This window comes from Podarcis liolepis, assembly GCF_965112155.1.
Source record: "Podarcis liolepis genome assembly, chromosome: 11".
Taxonomy (NCBI): domain Eukaryota; kingdom Metazoa; phylum Chordata; class Lepidosauria; order Squamata; family Lacertidae; genus Podarcis; species Podarcis liolepis.
In genome coordinates this window covers 64,910,090-64,931,614 of record NC_139565.1, presented here as the reverse complement: position 1 = coordinate 64,931,614, position 21,525 = coordinate 64,910,090, and the positions used below count along the sequence as shown (strand labels likewise).

The 21,525-nt window shown below is 49.2% G+C and overlaps 2 protein-coding genes across 2 annotated transcripts in view; one reads left to right on the top strand and one right to left on the bottom strand.

Annotated features, from left to right (window-relative positions):
* The window catches only part of UNC13B (unc-13 homolog B), a 127,967-nt gene extending 120,391 nt beyond the window's left edge, over positions 1-7,576 (bottom strand). The window contains exon 1 of the mRNA XM_083464360.1: positions 7,399-7,576. Coding sequence (XP_083320486.1) covers positions 7,399-7,420 — 22 coding nt within the window. The 5' untranslated portion in view covers positions 7,421-7,576. The remainder of the gene's footprint in view (positions 1-7,398) is intronic.
* PIGO (phosphatidylinositol glycan anchor biosynthesis class O) overlaps positions 1-21,525 on the top strand; it is a 125,719-nt gene that overhangs the window by 16,674 nt on the left and 87,520 nt on the right. The gene's annotated exons all lie outside the window — the stretch shown is intronic.

The window sequence follows — 21,525 nt, the reverse complement described above, 5'->3', positions numbered from 1 at the left end:
TGTCAAATGTTTATTGAGTACTGTACATAAATTGTTCAGACTGTGGCAGGATTCCACCCAGGAAAATGTGGCGTGATCTCTTAGAGCAATCAAACGATACTTTAACACATGGCATGATAAAAAGTCTGTATCCATTGTTTACTGTTGCAACAATTGTTTTCTCAAAAGTTATCTTCTGTACCATGAAAATAAATAAAAACAATATTTCGCTTACAGAAATTGCCCATGCACCACTTGCGACCAAGAGAAGATGCCCGGGTGCCAGGATGGTGCCTGACGTCTCCCCCGGGGGGTCCTTGGATCTAGACCGCTCTCACCCACGAGCAACACATCCTATCGAATTCTATCCGCGATATTCCGTCTGCACCATCAGAATGAATTCCAGGAACCAGATAGCGGTGTCGAAAAAGACGACTTTGGAGCACCTGGCCCCCAAATGCCAAGCAGCCATTCTGTTCTGGCGACTTTAACCCTGATTCGAAGAGCCATTTGGCACCTCGCTTATACAGTGGTACCTCTGGTTGCAAACAGGATCCATTCTGGAGGCCCGTTCGCAACATGAAAAGAACGCAACCCGCAGCAACGTGTCTGCGCACGCGCAGGTTGTGATTTGTCGCTTCTGCGCATGATGTCATTTTGCGCTTCTGCGCATGCGCGAGTGCCGAAACCCAGAAGTAACCCTTTCTGGTACTTCCGGGTCACCACGGGACATACCCTGAAAGAACGTAACATGAAGCAGACGTAACATGAGGTATGACTGTATATCAGAGTTTCTAACACTGGATGAGAGAGTGGCCTTAGGTGAGAGTCTGCCTGATGGAGAGCTGCTTCTGAGTTGAGTGGAACATCCACCCTGAGGAGACCAGCGACAGCCAAAAGAAGGAGCCTCGCAGCTCAGATAGGAAGAGCGGGTTGAGGGTCTGGGAGCAAAATAGAGGGCTGAGTCTGAGCCAGGTGAGGCAGGTGCTGCAGGAAGACAGACTAAACCAGGGTCTCCTTCCAGTCAGGAGGGGAGATCTTCCAGAAAGAGAAGACTCTCAAGACCCCCTGGGTCCGTTAGAGTAACGGGAAGACCTCAGAGAGGGGCATTGCTAAGAGGGTGGGGAACTGAGGACCTCGCTTAGGAAGCCAAGTACAGTGGTACCTCTGGTTGCGAATGGGATCCATTCCGGAGCCCCGTTTGCATCATGAGTAGAATGCAACACGCATCTGCGTGGGTCGCTGCTTCTGCGCATGACGTCATTCTGAGCATCTGCACATGTGTGAGCGGCGAAACCCAGAAGTAACCTGTTCCGTTACTTTCGGGTCGTCGCGGGACGCAACCTGAAAAGACATAACCTGAACAGAACGTAACTAGAGGCATGACGGTATGAAGCTGTGCCGAAAGCATTTCACTGCCACACCTGTTGCAACTAGTAAGGGAATGGAAGTGAAGTAACAGAAACGGAGTGAAGCATTTCAGCCCCGATTCCCCCCGAAACTCTAGTCAGGCTCCTCTTGGGCCCAGGCGCAAAGAACTAGGCCCTTGCCAGGTGAGCACAACCTGTCCCTATTTGTCATGAAATTTCATGGGAAATGTATTGCACACTTAGTTACAGTGTCACCATTTAAACGACCTGTTTAAATCAGATTTTAAAATGGGTTTTGTGAGTCAAACATCTCAACGAAACAGAGACCTGCCAGACACTACTCTTAAAGTGATGTCAAAAATGCACAAGATGCTCTCAGAATGGCAAACAAAAGATGAACAAGTGAAATCCTCCAGGACACCTTGGGCAATAGATGTAGGACATATTATAGAAATGTCAGCACAGGAGCAACTCTGGAATGCAGATTTGAAATTAACAGCATGTTTTGGGTTAAAGGGAAATTATTTGAACATGATTTATAGATGGTATTTGACACCTAATAGATGAGCAGAAATGTATAAATCTGAATCGAATATGTGCTGGAAATATAAAGAGAAATATAAAGGTACCTTTTTGCATATGTGGCGGAGATGTAAGAAGGTATAAGTCTACTGGGAAATGATATATTATGAGCTGAAAAAAATGTTTAAGGTTAATTTTTCTTAAAAAACAGAGACCATTCTTTTGGGGACAATGGAATTAGAGATGCCTAAACAGTATAAAAATTTATTTATGTCTGCGACCACGGCAGGCTGTGTGATGTTAACACCAAGATGAAAAGAAGACAACGTCCCAACCAAAGAAGAATGGCAACAAAAACTACTAGAATACGCAGATATGGCGAAACTTACCGGAAGAATAAGAAACCAAGACGATAGAGTCTTTAATATAGAGTGGCAATCCTTTATTGTATGTTTACAAAATAATTGTAAACAGATAAAATCATTCGCAGGATTGATGTAAAGACGTGCAGTGACATAATATTGATTATATGGGGTAAGAAGAAGAAGAAGAAGAAGAAGAAGAAGAAGAAGAAGAAGAAGAAGAATTTATTTGTACCCCGCCCATCTGGCTGGGGTTACCATACCTTTAGGTTTACCATACTTTTCCATGTATAGCACTAGGTTTTTTTTACTAAAAAATAATGTTAAAAGGGGGGTAGTCTCATACATGGGTGCAATCTCCCCCCATTTTCTTAATTTTGAGTCCCACAAAATAGGGGGCATCTTATACACAGGGAAAATGCGGTAATTTGGAAATGCAGAAAAAATGATATCAACATTAGAAACAGCAGGAAGAGGGGGAGGGGGTCAAAATAAGATACTGGAATTTGTAGTGAAAAATCTTTTTTGTTGATTGCTGTAAAATGAAAAAAATAATAAAAAATTAAGGAAATGTATTGCACGAAGAGCAGGTGGTATTGGGAAAAGAAGGAGGGCGTTGGGATTGGCTGGTCCTTCAGTTGGTTCTGTCTTGACTGTGAGGGTGACAAGAGCTGTGGGGCCTGGAGGAGTTTTTAAATAGCACTTGCCCTTCAAATGCTGCCAGCCGGACAAGTGAAGATTCACATGCAACTCTTTGCGTAAAGCATATCTTTTCATCACAAACAGCTAACACAACCCTCCAGCCATGGGTTATAGCCAGAGTTTCTGCAGAGTGGAAACAGGAAGACTGTTGGTGCCTGGTGGTCCGTGTCAGTGACCGAAATATGTTGCCCCCCCCCCATGTCGCTCTTCTTTGATTACTCCCTTGCATCCGCTCTTGTTCCAATATTAAAAGTATTCTAAATGCACAGACACTGTAGTTTAAAACTGAACTCTCTTTTTAAAGGTAAAACTCCCCAAGCACTGGTAGCGCATAAATATGCACGGCGTTCATGAGCATTTGCGTCAAAACCCAGTTATCGCTAACAAAATTAATGGCCAGTTCCAAAATCAACACGCTGCAGCCGCGTCTTCTCTCTCCCTTGGGTTTATTTCAGAATGGTCCACCCATGGCGGGCTCCAACACTGCCCCCCTTCAACCTCTAATGGTAGCAACAGGGGCGGAAACAAAGACACCGTTAAATCTCCTGCTCTGGAAGAAACGGCAAGAGGAGAAGGATGTGGAAAGACAATTACTACTTTTATACCAACAGCAAACTTGTTCTCCATGGACTGGATCTTATGCAGCCAAAACAGCACCATCAATAGACGAGAAGGAGGCAGTAGCAAGGGAACCTCAGGGTTGGCCCAAGTACAGTGGTACCTCTGGCTGCAAACGGGATCCGTTCCGGAGGCCCGTTCGCAGCCTGAAAAGAACGCAACCCGCGTCTGCGCACACGCAATTCGCAATTCACCGCTTCTGCGCATGCACATAACATTATTTTGCACGTCTGCATATGCACGAGCGGCGAAACCCGGTAGTAACCCTTTCCACTACTTCCGGGTCGCCGCAGGACACAACCTGAAAACGAGCAACCTGAAGCAAACATAACATGAGGTATGACTGTACAAAAAATATTTAAGGGGGAAACATGTGGTGTTTGGGTGTCCCAAAAACCCCCGAAATGGGGTGGGGGAATGGTGTGGCTGGATACCGAACAGGACACTGAACACTTGGTTGGGAATCGTGTAGAAATCTCCCACAGGGAAGCACAGAACTGCTCTTTGCAGCGGATGTGGAAGGAGTTGCTCAAGCTGTGGAACTCTTGGAGGAATGAGGGACCGGTGGTCTGTTTGGGCTGGATTTGGTTGGGAGGGGACTATCACAGGTGCCCGATTTGTCTTGGCGGAGGTGTTTATATACGGCACTGTCTTTCACGTATGGTTTGGATTAAGTTTCATCTTGATCTTTTAGATGTAGATATAGTCACGGTAGCTGTATAGTTGTTCCCATGAGTTTGTTTTTAAGGAGTTTCACTTATGTTTGTAGTCCACATGATAAAAGACACCATTAATACGTGTTATTGTAGTTTATGTTCTTAGCTGTAGTTCTGGTGTTTTATTAGTTATGGTTTCTTATTTCATGTTTGTTTATTTTATTTAACTATTTGCTAAAAGAAAAACATCATTCCTCTGGTATTTGCTGTAAGGATTTGGGCTGAGTTAGGTTCACCCTGCCCTGGGAATCCTGGATTGGGAGGCAGTATTTTGGGGGTGGGCGTAAGTTGTGCAATTTCCTTCCCCCCGAGGTCCATCGAGCACCTTCACTGTTGGAGACCTACCTGTCCCTGGGTTTTTTTTGCTGGGCACCTAGCTTATACACCTGAGTTTCAAAAACTGGAACCAAGCCTTTGCAATGTAAAAACTACAGCTTGCGCATCAAGTGCCTTTATTCCTATTCTTTTGGAGGCGTTTCTTCTTGTTTACCACCCTTCGTAAATCACTTTGTGCATGCAGCATTTTTTTTCCTGCTCAATGACTGGAGGTGGTCCACAAGAAACAGTGTATTGTAACCTAGAAAGCTAAACTGCAGATTCTGAAGAAAGGGTTTCTGCCTAACCTCTGAAACAAAGCAAGGCTCAAGAACTCCTGTAGACACTATCCAGCCCCCGCCCGCCCCCCCGCAAAAGCAAGCTACCCCTGGTAAGGCCTCAAATATCCTTGATGTTTCCACGCATTGAGACTGTGCAAGGCCAATAAGAAAGCAATAAGTCATAACCTTGAAAACAAAGAAGGCCCTCTTCAGTTAAGGAAGCACCTTTCTCCCTGCCCCTGCCCCTCCCCAGGTTAACAGAGCAGAGGTTCAGGCATGGGGGAGGCAGGAGGGCTGCCTAGCTAAAGCCACATGTGAATGGCTATAGTTGAGTTCAGAGTTAGATAATCATGGATTTCAGCAAAGCATCTGCTCCTCTTAAAACAGAACTGCTCAGAAATATGCAGATAGATGCAGAGAGTGCTTATTTTTATAGTGCTTTGGCCAAATCCTATTCCACTCAGCACTGCCGTGGCACAGGGAATCTGTAGGCTTCTCTCACACACACTGGCAGATGCAAGTTGGCAAGCGCAACAATGAAAATATTGAACGCTCAAATAAGGAAGCAGGTGAAAAGAAACCACGTGCATTTTGCTTTTCTGCTCACTGGCGGTTTTCCAGTGGCCGAAAAGTTCAAGCTGTGCAGAATAAGCACGACATATGCCCATCCGCTGCTTTGTCAACAGGCTCATTATATACTGAGATAGGTGGAGTATTGGTCTGACGCTGTATAAGGAAGCTCCCTATGTTCCAAAGTAACAAGAGCACAAGAAATCAGCGGCGCACTGTGAAGAAAGGTCCCCCAATTTAGCCAGCCACTTCATATGCAGAATTTCCAGACCCACAGCTGACCTAAAAGCAGCTCACCAACACGGCTGCCACGCGCAGCATCTACACACTTGTCTTGCCCGTCTCCACAAGGCGGCAATACAATGGCAGCATGTTCTCTTCCCCTACTTCAGCGCATCATTTGGACAATCGAGGGACAATAAGGCTTCAGCAAGCGCATGATGTAGCCTTGGCACACAAAAATCATGCAGACTCACATGGGATTTGTGACTTTTAAGGATACTGGTATTCTTAGGTGACGTGTTTGGTTTTTCTCCACCGACTCCCACGTTAAAAGAAGGATGAGGAGCCTGTGGCCCTGTTGACGGAGTGGGCTGACAACATCCATCATCACTGGCCCCACTGGCTGAGTCTGATGTGAGTGGGAGTCTAAAATAAGCCCGCCTCCCCCCTTGCCTTACAGACTAACAAGTTCAGCCCAGCATCCTTTCGCAAACTACAGTCCAATCCGTCAGATGTGTGACGTGTTATCCTGAGTTGTGGGCATGCACATACATTAGTACAGACCCACTTCTCTACAGAACTGCCACATGGAGGACGGAGCAAGCTTGTTTTCTGCTGCTCTGGAGCGTAGGACCCAAGTCAATGGCTTCAAGTTGCAAGAAAGGTGATTCCAACTAAATATTGGGAATAACTTTCTGGCAGTTAATAGCTTTTTGACAATGGAATGGACTTTCTCAGAAGCAGCCTCACATGCTGTAGTTCCTGGCCAAAAAAAACAGGGGGGGGGGAGCTGTCTTAGGCACCTGACTTGCCCTTTATTACCCAAATACAGGTAAGAGGAGGGCTGTTTCCGTGTTGCTGCCCAGGTGTGTAAGCATCTGACATCACCAGATTAAGGAGCTCCTCATTTCACTTCCTTGTATTGCTATAAGAGCGTTGACCACTAAAATGAAACTTGGACCTGACCCCAGGGAGCCCTTTGGTCACCGCAGGACCAGGCGCCTTGCCTGCTTCTAACTTGCCTTCAGTCTCCCTCTGCCAGCTCCCAAGTTCTTCTCTTAAAAGTTGATCGAAATACTTTTGGGAGCTCTTTGAACCCATGGCTTTATTACTGCGGGAAAGAGGAGGCAAGGGGTCTAGTGGACTCGCAGCTTTAAGCACAGCTGTCCACTTTTCCCTTTCCTTGCGAGGAATCCTATTCGGAAGAAGGGAATTTCCCTTTTAAAAAGGGAAAAGTTGACAGCTGTGGCTTGAAGGCCGAGCTGGAGAAAACTCCCCAGGGTCGGACCCCGTCTCCCTCCTCCCCACCCCCCCCCTGGGGGGGGCCACAGCTGGAGGGGGAAGCGGCGCCCCTTGGTCCAGAAGGAAGCCCCGGCCCACTTGGGGGGGGGGAAGGAGAGGCAGGGGCGCTGGGGGTCCGGGAGGCGGAGGGGAAGAGCATCTTCGGGGGGGGCGAGAGAGAGAGACGCCGAAGCAGCACCACAAACAAACAACAACCCCCCCCCCGCCTGCATTAACCCTTTGACTGCCGAGCCCTGCAGAAGAGAGGGAAGGGGGCGCCTTCTTCTTTGGGGGGGGGGCGTCACCATAGCTGCCCACTTTTCCCTTTTCTTGTGAGGAATCCTATTAATAAACGAGGGAAGGTGGACAGCCCTGGGCGCCGGCGGGAGCCTCTTCTTCCTGGTCCTCCCTGAGGCGCTTCCCCGGCCCCCTCGCCGCCCCCCCCCCGGGCCTGACTCACCTCGGACGCAGAGGAGGGACATGGCTGGGGCGGGCCGGGCTCCGGGCGTCCTCCTCCGGGGCGCCGCCGCCTCCTCCTCCCGCGGCGCGGGGGCCTCTGCTGCTGCGGGGGGGCGGTGCCGCGCGGCGCCGGGCCTCTCGTCCTCCTCATGCCCCCCGCCCGCCCGCCCAGGCCGGGACTCGAACCCGCGGCGCCCGAGAGCGGCCAGGAGCGCCCACCGGGAGGCGCGACGGAGACCCCGTAGCGAAGGGCGACGCCGCCGCCGCCACGCAGCCAATCGCCGCGCCCGGGAGGGGCGGGGCCAGGCCGGAGAGACGCCGCACCTGCCGAGGCCACGCCCCTCGGCGCCCCTGCCCGGCCGGAGAGAGAGGAAGGGCGCTCTGCCCGCGCTCAGGAGCCCCCTCGCCCCCGGGAATAAATGCTTTATTCATTTACCAGTAAAAAACAAGCCACACCAACAATCCGGGATCAAAACTAGTAAACATCATTTATAATAAAGAAAGAATAATCTTTATTTATACCCCGCCTTCCCCAGCCTTCCCCAGCTCAGGGCAGCTAACACCAGTAAAATTACAGTAAAAACATAACAGGGGGGGAAACACTAATTTAATATACAGGTTAAAATACAATTTAAAATGCAGCCTCATTTTTAAAAGAAATAAAGACACAACAAAAAAGACGAAAAATAAAAAAAACACTAAAAACCCAAATATTTTTCCAACTCACAAACTCATTTCAGGACTACAAACCATATTTTAAATAATCTGCACCCAAAGTTCCTGGAAAGAAGGAACAGAATGAATGTGAAAACTAGGAAAGTAAAAGTACGAAGGTAATTTTTTTCCACTTTCCCCATTCACCTTGTTGCTGCTCCTCACTGGGGAAGCAGGATGGAGTCGCCCCTCGCAGGACAGCAGACCTTGGGGTGGGTCAGGGAAGTGAAAGGGAGGCAGGAATAGTTATTTTTCTGCTAATTAGTGGGCGGGAGGGGTCTCTTGATTATTTGACCGTAGTTAAGGTTATGCGCTATCATTCATACCGTGGGTGTGTTGTTTGTGACACGGTTTCCCTAAGTTTTAGGTAGTATTGATCACCCCTTTTCCCCTTAGGGTGTTATGTGTGTGTATGTGTGTTTTTATATACATGCAAGTTGCTTGGAGACTTTTGGGTGACAAGCAATTAGAAGGTTTAAAAAATCATTATCTTTATCGTCATCATCTAATTTAATGTATTTTTAATCTCTTGTTGGAAGCTGCCCAGAGTGGCTGGGGAAACCCAGCCAGATGGGCGGGGTATAAGTGATAAATTATTATTATTATTATTATTATTATTATTATTATTATTATTATTATTATCCCTGGCCTTCTTTGTGCATGTGTGGCCGTCCTTGGAGGGAAGCAGCCGGGGCCGGGACATTCAGCCCTGGGCTTCCATCTTCCCCTGACCAGTCTCGCTGCTGCTGCATCGCCTTTGCTTGAGCAGGAGGGAGCTGCGCACCTGTTCCTGTTTGCCCTTCCCTGCCGTTTGCTTTGCGCCGCCTGCGCCTGGAAAGGCAAATAAGAGGCAGCCCAGTTAAACAACACCAGGCGCAGAAGAGATGACTCAGCCTTCAGCCGCTGCGTGTGAACCTGGCAGCCAGGGCAGCTGCCAAGCCACACACCGCCCAGGGCTGCCTCTGCCTTGCAGCCCCCCTCCCAGGTGGCCAGAAGAAGCAAAGGGAGACAAACACCCCGACCTCTGAGGGTGGAGGGACCAGGTGCGCAGCCTGGGAGTCATTCTGGACTCACAGCTGTCCATGGAGGCGCAGGTTAATTCTGTGTCCAGGGCAGCTGTCTACCAGCTCTACCTGGTATGCAGGCTGAGACCCTACCTGCCTGCGGACTGTCTTGCCAGAGTGGTGCATGCTCTGGTTATCTCCCGCTTGGACTACTGCAATGCACTCTATGTGGGGCTCCCTTTGAAGGTGACCCGGAAACTACAACTAATCCAGAATGCGGCAGCTAGACTGGGGACTTGGAGTGGCCGCTGGCCTGAGACCGGTCCCGAGAGATCTGCATTGCCTCCCAGTACGTTTCCGACCACAATTCAAAGTGTTGGTGCTGACCTTGAAAGCCCTAAACGGCCTCGGTCCAGTATACCTGAAGGAGCGTCTCCACCCCCATCGTTCAGCCTGGACACTGAGGTCCAGTGCCGAGGGCCTTCTGGCGGTTCCCTCCCTGCGAGAAGTGAGGTTACAGGGAACCAGGCAGAGGGCCTTCTCGGTGGTGGCACCCACCCTGTGGAACGCCCTCCCACCAGATGTGAAGGAAATAAGCAGCTATCTTCTCTTTAAAATACATCTGAAGGCCGCCCTGTTTAGGGAAGTTTTTAACATTTAATGCTGTATTGTTTTTAACACTTGATTGGAAGCCACCCAGAGTGGCGGCTGGGGAAGCTCAGCCAGATGGGTGGGGTACAAATAAATTGTTGTTATTATTATTATTATTATTATTATTATTATTATTATTATTATTATTAGGGGAGCTGGGAATATTGCATTTGCGGGAGGGGGCTGCCTTGGAAAGTGGCCTGGAAACTTCACTGAGTTCAGAATAGGGAGTTCAGGGACTGGACAATGTGAGGACATCAAGACAGGGGTTCATTATCTTCACCTGCTCCTCCTCCTCCTCCTTTCCAGGCCCAATTCAAAGTCCTGGCCTGGACCTTGAAGGCCCTTCACAGCTTGAATCAGGCCCCCTGAAGAATACCCCCCTCCCCATGGTTTCCTACCTCCCCAAAGGCCCTTCTGCAGGTGTTTCCACAGGAGAAAAGGTCTCCTCCGTGGTGGCCCCCTGGCTATGGAAGGTCCTTCCCAGAGAAGCTCACGGTGCCAAGCAAAGGCTCTTCCTGGAATTTTCTCAGCCTTTTCAATCTCAAAGTGTCTAGTTCTGTTTTAGCCGTACGGTTTACTTTCCAGTATTGGTTTGGGGCTGTTGTATTTTTCACTGTTGTTTTAAAAAGTCTCCCAAAAGGTTTATGTTGTAAGCAACCCAGGTGCCTTTTTGTTATAAAGTAGTTCATCAAGGCTGCTAGTAAATTGGCTCCTTCTGCTCCCTCCCTGCTCAGTTCCCTGTCAATACTTCTTTGGGTGCTTCTGATTCTTGGCTTTTGTGAACTCTGCCTGCACATGCCGGCTGGCTTGGGCAGCCATTCCTCCTACCCTTCGGAGATGGAGAGAGCCTTCGTTGCCCTGCCAAGGCCAGAACGAACTCAGCCTTGGTGAGAAGGTCTCCTCCCAGGAAGGACCCAAGGCTGCTCTGGTGAAGATGCAGTGAGTGGCAGGTTTGGGGTGGTCTGCTGCTGGATGGGACACACTGTGCAGCATTTGCACTTGACTAAATAAAATAAAAAGAATTGCACTCCAGCTATCATTTCCTAAAGCACTTGATGGATTAGCCAGCTCACTGTGGCAAAATCTCACACCTATAAGGACCCAAAGACTTGTTATCATCTGGTCCAACCCTCTGCAATGCAAAAACCTTTTTGCCCAATGTGGGGCTCGAACCCACAACCCTGAGATTAAGTCTCCTACTGTACTGAGGGATGAGGGTGGCGCTGTGGGTTAAACCACAGAGCCTAGGACTTGCCGATCAGAAGGTCGGCGGTTCGAATCCCCACAACGGGGTGAGCTCACATTGCTTGGTCCCTGCTCCTGCCAATCTAGCAGCTCGAAAGCACGTCAAAGTGCAAGTAGATCAATAGGTACCACTCCAGTGGGAAGGTAAACGGCGTTTCCGTGCGCTGCTCTGGTTCGCCAGAAGCGGCTTAGTCCTGCTGGCCACATGACCCGGAAGCTGTACGCCGGCTCCCTCGGCCAGTAAAGCGAGATGAGCGCTGCAACCCCAGAGTCGGCCACGACTGGACCTAATGATCAGGGGTCCCTTTACCTTTACTTTTACCTTTACTGTACTAACTGAGCTATCCAGCCACATGTCTTTGAATGCCCCTCTGAATGGGCCCAATAGCGAAAGAGCGGAGTGGGCTCCTGCTCTCTGCGGGAGCCAGTAGATTATTGAATGGCGCCTTGCTTTGCGCTAGTGGTTCGGAGCCTGTGCAGCCTGGCAGGGGCTGGCACCTCCAGCAGATGCCCTTCTGGGAGAAGGGCCTGGCATTGTTTGGCCATTGCCTGGCAACAAGGTGCAGGCTGAGCTCCTGGAGTGCCGTCAGCATAACAGAGAAACTCGATGGCAGGCTGATGTCACCCCAGTCCGCAGCAGCACACCATGTTTTCATCACAGGGCAATTCTGCAGACATGGCTCCTTCCTGCTCAGAGACAGGGTTGGCTTGATCTTAATTTTATTTTATTTAACTGAGAACACTTACACCTTGCCCTTCCAGTGTCAAACCCAAGCCCAGGGTGCTTTGTACAAAAAAAATTAGAATTGCCAAAAAAAAAACCCCAGTGAAATTTATAAAATATTAGTAGAAATGGAGGATCAACAAGAACAATTAAAAGAGATGTGGGAAAAGGAGACAACATGGCAGATAAATAGTCTAAGCTGGGGGAAATATGGGAGAAGCACACTTTGAAAATGTTGTCTATAATAATAAAAGAAAATTATTATAAATTAGTTTGGAGATGATATTTAACACCAGCAAGATTAAATCAAATAAACAAGGGATATTTGGTGTTATGTTGGAGGGGTTGCCAGGAAACTGGGACTTATATTCACATGTGGTGGGGCTGTAAATATGAACTTTTGGGGGGGCAAAAAGTGTGTAAGGAGATAAGAGAAATCACTAGGTTAAAGCTGACCGAAAATCCAGAGGTAGCATTATTATCAATTTATGATGGGGTGGAAGGTTAATCATAGAATCATAGAGTTGGAAGAGACCACAAGAGCCATCGAGTCCAACCCCCTGCCAAGCAGGAAACACCATCAGAGCACTCCTGACATATGGTTGTCAAGCCTCTGCTTAAAGACCTCCAAAGTAGGAGACTCCACCACACTCCTTGGCAGCAAATTCCACTGTCAAACAGCTCTTACTGTCAGGAAGCTCTTCCTAATGTTTAGGTGGAATCTTCTTTCTTGTAGTTTGGATCCATTGCTCCGTGTCCGCTTCTCTGGAGCAGCAGAAAACAACCTTTCTCCCTCCTCTATGTGGAGGCTGTGAAGGACTTGCTCACAAATTTATTGACAGCTGCATGAGTTATTATAGCTAGGAAGTGGAAGGGGCAAGCAGAATATAAAATGGAAGAATGGTATAAAGCTATTAACAATAAATTAATGTGCCATTAAGGCAAGGCAGGGAATATGCAGGAGAAATGATTCTGAGGAGATATGGAAGGTATTTGTAGAATTTGTACTGTTAAAATGGAAAGGGGTCAAACCACCGCAAGAGGTGTTGACATTTTGGGAGGCTGGATAGTTACAATGGAATGGTCTTGGGGGTGGGGTTTATTTATTTTTTATTATTACTTTGTCAAAATAAAAAATAAATAAAAATAAATAAAAATTCAAGTATACAGCATAAAAAAAATGCAAGAAATCATTCTGAAATTGAACATCATCTCATGAGGCAATAAAAACTGAAGATGGACATGGAAAATAGGAGCAACTAAGGCCAGGGGTCAGCCGACTGAAAAGTGCCAGCCAGCCAAATGCCCATGCAGGGAAGGGCCAAGGGCCAAATTTCTGGCATAAGCTGGCACTGGAAGTTTGGTTCGACCTGCTGTGAAATGCCAGGTCTGAAAGTGGCAGGAGGAGTGGCAGTGATGCCCCAGTCCCACCTGGAGGGGGGGCTGACTGCCCAGACCTGGGGAACTTCTGGGGCTTCTGTTTTGCCGGAAGAAAAATCACGCAGGAGCAGGAGGCAATGGCAAGGGGTCATTCCTGTCCTCTGGCTGCCTGTGAGTGGACCCTGGAGTGAGTCTCACCAGACCAGTGGTGCTAGAGGAAGAAGGGGCTCTCTCCGGAGTCATCGGTGAATGGGCTGTCAGGGTACAGACCCACAAGGCACATCTGTGTGTGTCCGCCTCTTGGCGGATGGAGAGGATGGGCAGCTGAGAGTCTCCCTGGCGCCACCCTTCATTGTGCCCCTTCTGCTGTAAGGACCATTATTAAAAGGGGGAAGGGCAGGAGATCTGGGTCACGGCTCCCTCCCCGCAGCAGTGCCCAGCAAAGGAAACTGGGGGGCTGGGAATCCTTTAAGAATCCTTTACCCTGTATGTAAGTGGTCCCCTTGGCTTTACCTATCAGCCCATATGGGACCAGCATGGGTGGCCGGGCCTGGTGAACATTTCATCTTCCTTACCCCTACTGTTGTGATTCATGGGTTCCGACTTAACTTTATTTTGATTTTTAATGTGATTTTGAACTGTATTTTAACCAATTGGTTGTTTTTGTGTTTTTAATGTATTACAGTGGTACCTCTGGATACGAAGGGGATCTGTTCCGGAGCCCAGTTCGCATCCTGAAGCGAATGCAACCCACACCTGCGCTTCTGTGCGGGTCGCGATTTGCCGCTTCTGTGCATGCACACGACATCATTTTGACTGTCTGCACATGTGCAAGTGGCGAAACCCGGAAGTAACGTGTTCTGTTACTTCCAGGTCGCCGGGGGACACAACCTGAAAACGCTCAACCTGAAGCAACTTCAACCTGAGGTATGACTGTATATATTTGGTGCTAGCCGCCCTGAGCCCAGTCTTGGTCGGGGAGGGAAGGGTATAAATAAAATTTATTATTCTTATTCTTATTAAGAGAAGGGCCTCTGCTGTGCTCTGCTAGGGGAAGCTGGTTCCTGGAGAAACAAAGGAGTCGGGTTTGGCATGGGAGGCAGCGGTCCGTTTCCTGCTCCGTGTTTCTCATCCTTCTGCTTGCATTGAGGACTTCCCAGCATCGCCAAGCAGGCTGCCCCCATTTCCTCCTGCCGAGCGGAAAGGAAGCCAGGATCCCGCATCACAGCAGCTGGGAAGGCACCTTTGACCCGCCGGCTGGTCGGCCAACCAAGGGGAGCAGCAAAGAGGCGAGGCGAGCACATAGAAGCTGGAAAGGCAAAGTCCAGGTGCTTTGATCTGACCCCTCTCCCTGCAGCGGCGAGAGGCCTGTTGCTGCCACCGCCAGAGGGGCTTCTTTCGGTTCTCCTAAACCCTCAAGGTCACCTGCTTGCTTCCATAAGCACATCAGCCTTGAGAGCAAGGCTGCAGGCTGCGTTCTCTCAAGCCACGCTGGCTAAGCGGCAGAACGCCTGAGTCTCCTTTTCAATAACACTCTCCACTTGGACAGGGCTCTGTCAAGAAAGTCAAGCCGGCCAAGTGGGCCAGCTGGCAATTCTGGGGGCAGAAGACACTTTAGAAAGAAGGAAGGGGGGGGGGGAGTTGAGAACACAAATAAGAACCTGGCAAGGAATGCAGTAAATTGGATCCCTCTGCCATCTGCAGTTAAAGATTGGCATTGCGGTCTAGATTTAGGTCTTTGCAGCCCATAGAAACAGAGCCTGTGATCATTCCAAGTTTTAGCATTGTTGTCTTGAAATATATTGGGGGGTTTTTATGTTAACCAAACTCCCAAGTTTTTCCAATTGTCAGCCTGCTGATTAACTGCAATTCTTTTTTTTTTTTTTTGCCTGCATCCATTTTTTAAAACCTTAAGTTTTATTTCGATTTATTTGAAACCCTGCTACTTCTGCATTATTTTCTAATTTCTTCCAACACCCCAGGTACACGACAGCAGTTCCTCTACGGGCATCACTACATCATCAGCAAAGGCCTTTAATTTATAGCTCTGTTGGCCCACCTGCATCCCATTTATATCTGGATTTATTTGTTTTTTATTCTTCTTGCCAGCATCTCTAGAGCAGTGATAGGGGAAACCCGTATCTTGTACCCTCCAATATTTTACATTTTTCAGTCACAGAATTATGGACAATCAAATTTGTGGTTTGCTTTGTAACCATTGCTTTGATTCCTTTTCCAAGCTATCTACAGACTCCTTCTTTTCCAACAACTTAATTATAAATGACCAAAAAATGTTGTCAAAGGCCTTAATATTTTTATTTTTAAAAAAAATTAATATTTTAAAATATTAATGTCAGGGAACTGCCATCAGAGCATCAGGTGGTGGAGGGACTCAGGCAGGATGAAAGAGACTCTACTGCTGAAGCAGGGACCAGCAGGGGGAGGAGTGGGTCTCTGAGGGAATGCGAGCAGGAGGGAGGGCTCAGGGAGGCTTCCAGCGAGAACAGTGGGGAGGTATCGGAGTCTCCCATAGGGAGACCCACACCTCGCAGGAAACTGTCACGCCGTGAGTCCAGGAGACGCGTTTCCGTTAAGGAACTTCTTTGCTGGAAACGCTTCCGCAGACAGCCACTGTCGGACTCTACTAGTGACTAGAGCAGACATGTCTGAGGAGCTCCGTCACACACGGAGGTTTGTGGGGTCGCACAAACTCTGAGGGAGCACGTTTTCACGCACAAGCAGCTAATCAAACCCTCACAGCAGTCCGACAGTCTTTGTACGCTGCCTGTGCAAGAGAAGGCATCATGAGCGAACCAACCGGAACCGGAGGAGCAGGGGCTGGAGCTGGTCCAAGCTTGGAAGATAGATACCGAGCATTGGAGGTTCAACTGGCCCTGCAGACGGCGAGGCTGGAGGAGAGAAGGGCTCAGGATGCAGACAAGAAGGGGAGAGCCACTCAATTCCCCAGAAAGGTACCAGGATTGGTGCAGAAATTTGGGGGGGACCCCAAGGACTACCATGCTTTTAGGACAGAGATGCAATATGCCCTTAATGTGCAGTTCGATGAGTTCCCTGATGAGGAATCGCGAGTTGCTTTTGTAATTGGGCATCTTGAGAAAGGGGCTAGAGACTGGGTTCGACCCCTAATGGCAACGCACAATGACATACTAAAGGACACAATGAAGTTCTTTCGTGCAATGGATATCATGTTTTCCAGCGATATTGAGGAAGGGGTGGTGCGCAGACAGCTAATGGCTTGTAAGCAGGGGAGTCGATCTGTCCGTGAATATTGGACTGAGTTTACCATGCTGATTCACAGACTGAGTTGGGATTTATCGGCGGCACCCGTTCAAATGCTATTTGAAGAAGGTCTTTCTTCGGGGGTGAAAGACGAGCTGGCACGGAGCCCCAGGGCGGAGTCTATGGATCAGCTGACCAAATCTGCGCTGACCATAGGAGCTCGGCAGGAGGCAAGAGCCTTGGAGAGGCGGGAAGGGAGAGGGGAACGTTGGAAGGAGTTCCGCATTCCAGACATTCCTGAGCCAGCTTTCCCGCCGGCAGAGCCGATGGAAATCGGAACAGCGCGCGCGCGCGCATTTTCAAAAACCAGCGAGGGAGCTAAGAAGGAGGGAAAGGGCCCCCGGAAATGCTATCTCTGCCAACAGCCAGGCCACTTTGCCAGAGTCTGCCCCCAGAGGAAGGAATGGCAAGGGATGGTGGGAGCTGTTGAGGGGGGAGAAGAAGGGGGAGCGGAGCAGGTAAAAGCCAACGCCTGGTTGCCACAATTGGGGCACTGCAGCCAGGCCAAAGAGCAGTGAAAGTGCCCGTGCCAGAAGCTCCTCGACCTGCTCTAGTGATTGAAGTGTCGCTAGAGCTGCAGAATGGGCACCCCCTAAAAATAAAGGCGCTATTGGACTCAGGCAGCTCCTGCAATTTTATGAGCAAGGAGTTTGCTGCTGAACACCAGATACAGACCATCCCTTTAAGCAACCCCCTGCAGGTGACCACGATTGATGGCAGGGAGTTGTTGGGAGGAGGAGTCCGCTTGCAGACTGTCCCAATGATAATGAGGGTGGCAAGGCACACAGAACTGATAGCGTTTAATGTGGCCACCCTGGGAGGCGCTCCCATTATTTTGGGAATGAGCTGGCTAGCTCTACATGATCCGCTGGTTGGCTGGCATCAAAGAGTGGTGTCCTTTGGTTCAGCACATTGCCTAGAACACTGCAAAGGGGAGAAGGGTTCAGCAGGGGCCCAAGCCACCCTAGCAGGGACTGAAGTAATGGGGAAGGTGAAGGTACCACCACAGTATGCAGATCTCAGCGACGTGTTCAGCGAGAAGGAAGCTGACCAACTACCACCTCATAGACCCTTTGATTGTCAGATCAATTTACTCCCTGGAGCACAGCTTCCCGTGGGCAAGTTGTATGCCATGTCAGACAGGGAAATGCAGGAGTTGCGAGGGTTCATTGACAAAAACCTGAAGAGAGGCTTCATCAGAGAGTCCAAAGCAGCAGGGGGGAGCCCAGTGTTCTTTGTGGACAAAAAAAATGCGGACAAGCCGAGACTTGTATGTGATTTTAGGCGGCTGAATGCAGTGACTGAACCGGTGGCGTTCCCTATGCCCAGAATTGATGATATTTTGACCAGGGTGAGGAAGGGAAAGATTTTCACAAAGCTGGATCTAAGGGGGGCGTACAACCTGATACGCATAAGGAAAGGGGATGAATGGAAAACCACCATGTTTACCCCTTTGGGGGCGTTTGAATACCTCGTTATGCCATTTGGATTACAAGCAGGCTCCGCGTGTTTTCAATCTTTTATGAACCACGTGCTGGGCCCTTTGCTCTACAAGAATTGCGTTGCCTTTCTAGATGATGTGTTGGTGTATTCTGAGAATGAGGAGCAACATGTGAGAGACGTCAGAGAAGTGTTGAGCAGACTGCAAGCCAACAGGCTGTGGGTCAAACTGGAGAAGTGTCGGTTCCATACCAAGGAGGTGGAATTCCTGGGGTACCGCCTGTCAGACAAGGGATTGGCCATGGATCCCGGCAAGGTACAGGCAGTGCTGGAATGGAAAACACCCAAAACCAAGAAGGATGTGCAGAGGTTCCTAGGGTTTGGAAACTTTTATCGTAAGTTCATCCGCAACTTCGCCCATCTGACGGCGCCCATCACTGACTGTCTCAGCAGTAAAAAGAAGTTTGTATGGACGGCGGAGGCGGAGCGAGCGTTTGAGGAACTGAAAAGGGCCTTCGCCTCTGAAGAACAACTTCTGCATGTGGATTTACGAAAGAAGCTAAGGGTTGAAACAGACGCATCTGACAGAGCCATAGGGGCGGTGCTTCTTCTGCAGCCGGGGAAGGAGGAGTCAGAGTGGCGTCCGTGTGCCTTCTTCTCGCGGAAGCTGAACAAATCCGAGAGGAACTACACGGTGTACGACCGAGAACTGCTTGCTATTCATGAGGCGTTCCGGAGATGGAGGCATCTGCTAGTTGGTGCACAACATAAAGTGCAAGTGTGCACGGACCATAAAAATCTAGAGTACTGGAGAACGGCGCGAGTGCTCAACCAAAGGCAGTTGAGATGGGCCCAAGAGTTCTCCAAATTTAACTTTGAGATTTGTTATGTGCCAGGCCCAGAGAATGTTAGGGCGGACGCTCTCTCACGCAAACCTGAATATTTGGAGGGGGAGGGAGCACCCGAAGAAACCCATATCATTCCAGAGGACCGCTGGGTGTGTGGGGCGACTTTGGTGGGGCAAAGGGAATTGGTAGAGGGTACGGTGCAGGATGCATACGCCCAGGGGAAACTCAGGGATCTCAGAGGGGAGGAAGACAAATCCGGTGGTTTTGAGGAGAGAAATGGGGCATTGTATTATAAGGGAGCGTTATATATCCCTGAAGGGGAATTGAGGGAGAAAGTACTCAAGCAGCTGCACGATAGCCCCACAGCAGGGCACTTTGGGCAACACAAAACCATGTGGCTGGTTACCAGGGAATTTTGGTGGCCCAAGGTCAGGGAAGATGTGCGGGAGTATGTGAGAGGGTGTGAACAATGCCAAAGAGCCAAGGGGGAGAGGCGGGCGCCGGCTGGTTTATTAGAACCACTGCCCACACCTGAGAGACCGTGGGAAGCAGTGGCAATAGATTTCATGACTGATCTGCCAAGGTCTAGAGGGAAAACAGCCATCATGGTTGTAGTAGACCTGTTAACTAAAATGGCCCACTTCATAGCCTGCTCACATGCGGTTACAGCAGAAGAAACCGCCAAATTGTTTGTAGAGAATGTGTTTAGGTTGCATGGCGCCCCCTTGAGGGTGGTTTCAGACCGAGGGAAACAATTTACTTCCAGGTTCTGGAGGAAGCTCATGAGCTTACTGCATGTAGAGGTTAATTTCTCGACGGCCCGTCATCCTGAAACCAACGGGCAGGCGGAAAGAGCAAATGGGGTTCTCCAACAATATTTGAGGTGTTATGTTAATGACAGAGAGAATGATTGGGTGGAGAAGCTGGCGTTGGCAGAATTTGCCTACAACAATGCAGAGAACGTGTCCACGGGGATGAGCCCCTTTTTGGCTAATCACGGGTGCCATCCCAGAGCCTTCCCAGGGGGGGAGGGGGAGAACTGGAGCGTTCCAGCTGCAGAACAGTTCGTGGAAGAAATGGAAGCGATCCATCGCCAGCTCCAACTCAACTTAAACAGGGCTAAGGAGGAATATAAGAGGCAGGCAGACAAAAACAGAAGGGAAGGTGAAAGCATCAGGGTGGGGGACCAGGTGTGGCTGTCAACCCAAGGGTTGCCATTCAAAGGAGGTTGTAAGAAATTAAGACCCAAAAGGCTGGGTCCGTTTGAAGTCATACAGCAGGTCAATCCAGTGGCTTTCAGGCTCCGGTTACCGAACCACATGAAGCTGCACCCAGTTTTTCACAGGTCGTTGCTGTCACCGTATAGAGGAGACAGTGAGGGGAGGGTCACCAGGGGACCAGCAATGGAGGAGAAGGAACACAGCTACCATGTAGCGGAGATCCTCGATTCCAGGTGGAAGGGAGATCAGGTAGAGTATTTGGTAATGTGGGAAGGGGAACCGGAGTCGGAAAACACCTGGGTTAGGGCAGAGGATGTCAATGACGAGGTTTTAATAGAGACTTTTCATCAGAGGTTCCCACGTAAACCTCAGCCTGTAGCGAGGTTCCGAAGGGAATACTTTGCCACCACCGACGAGGAAGAGGAGTTGGAGGGGTTCCCAGATTCTGAAGAGGAGGAGGATTCAGCTGGCCAGGACGACGATCGATGGAGAGAATTGTTCGAGACGTCAGAAGATGAGGAAGATTCGTTTCGGGGTTTTAGCCCTTCACCTCCCAGGGGGGAGGAATTGGGAGGGGGTGAGGGGGGCCCTGGAGGGGAGGTGGATGTCAGGGAACTGCCATCAGAGCATCAGGTGGTGGAGGGACTCAGGCAGGATGAAAGAGACTCTACTGCTGAAGCAGGGACCAGCAGGGGGAGGAGTGGGTCTCTGAGGGAATGCGAGCAGGAGGGAGGGCTCAGGGAGGCTTCCAGCGAGAACAGTGGGGAGGTATCGGAGTCTCCCATAGGGAGACCCACACCTCGCAGGAAACTGTCACGCCGTGAGTCCAGGAGACGCGTTTCCGTTAAGGAACTTCTTTGCTGGAAACGCTTCCGCAGACAGCCACTGTCGGACTCTACTAGTGACTAGAGCAGACATGTCTGAGGAGCTCCGTCACACACGGAGGTTTGTGGGGTCGCACAAACTCTGAGGGAGCACGTTTTCACGCACAAGCAGCTAATCAAACCCTCACAATTAAGACTGAGAGCAATATGGGAAAATTGTCCCCAATGCGACTATAAATAAGGAATGGTAAAATAAAACAAGAGAGAGAGTTAAACCAGTGACTGCTGGAGCAGATGATCAGTATCAGCAGAAAATAAAGGATGGATATTACCGTATTTTTTGCACCATAACACTCACTTTTTTCCTCCTAAAAAGTAAGGGGAAATGTCTGTGCGTGTTATGGAAGGAATGCCTACGGGTGGCATGCCTACGGATTTTCCTCCTCTAAAAACTATGTGCGTGTTATGGTCGGGTGCGTGTTATAGAGCGAAAAATACGGTAGCTCTTGAAATGCAGAACACGTGAAGTCCCTATTGAAATAAATTAATTTAGACTATATAATTGGATGTGCTGTTTTTTGAATTTGGTAAGATTTGGTTTAATTTGTTATCAATATGAATGATTTTTATTATTATTGGGAAATGAATAAAAATTATTTACAAAAAAAGTCGTCAAAGGCTTTCTCCGCATCCAAAAATATTAATGCTGCTTGTTTTTCATTTCTTACCTCTAAATACTCTATTATGTCTATAGTGTTCCTAACATTATTACACA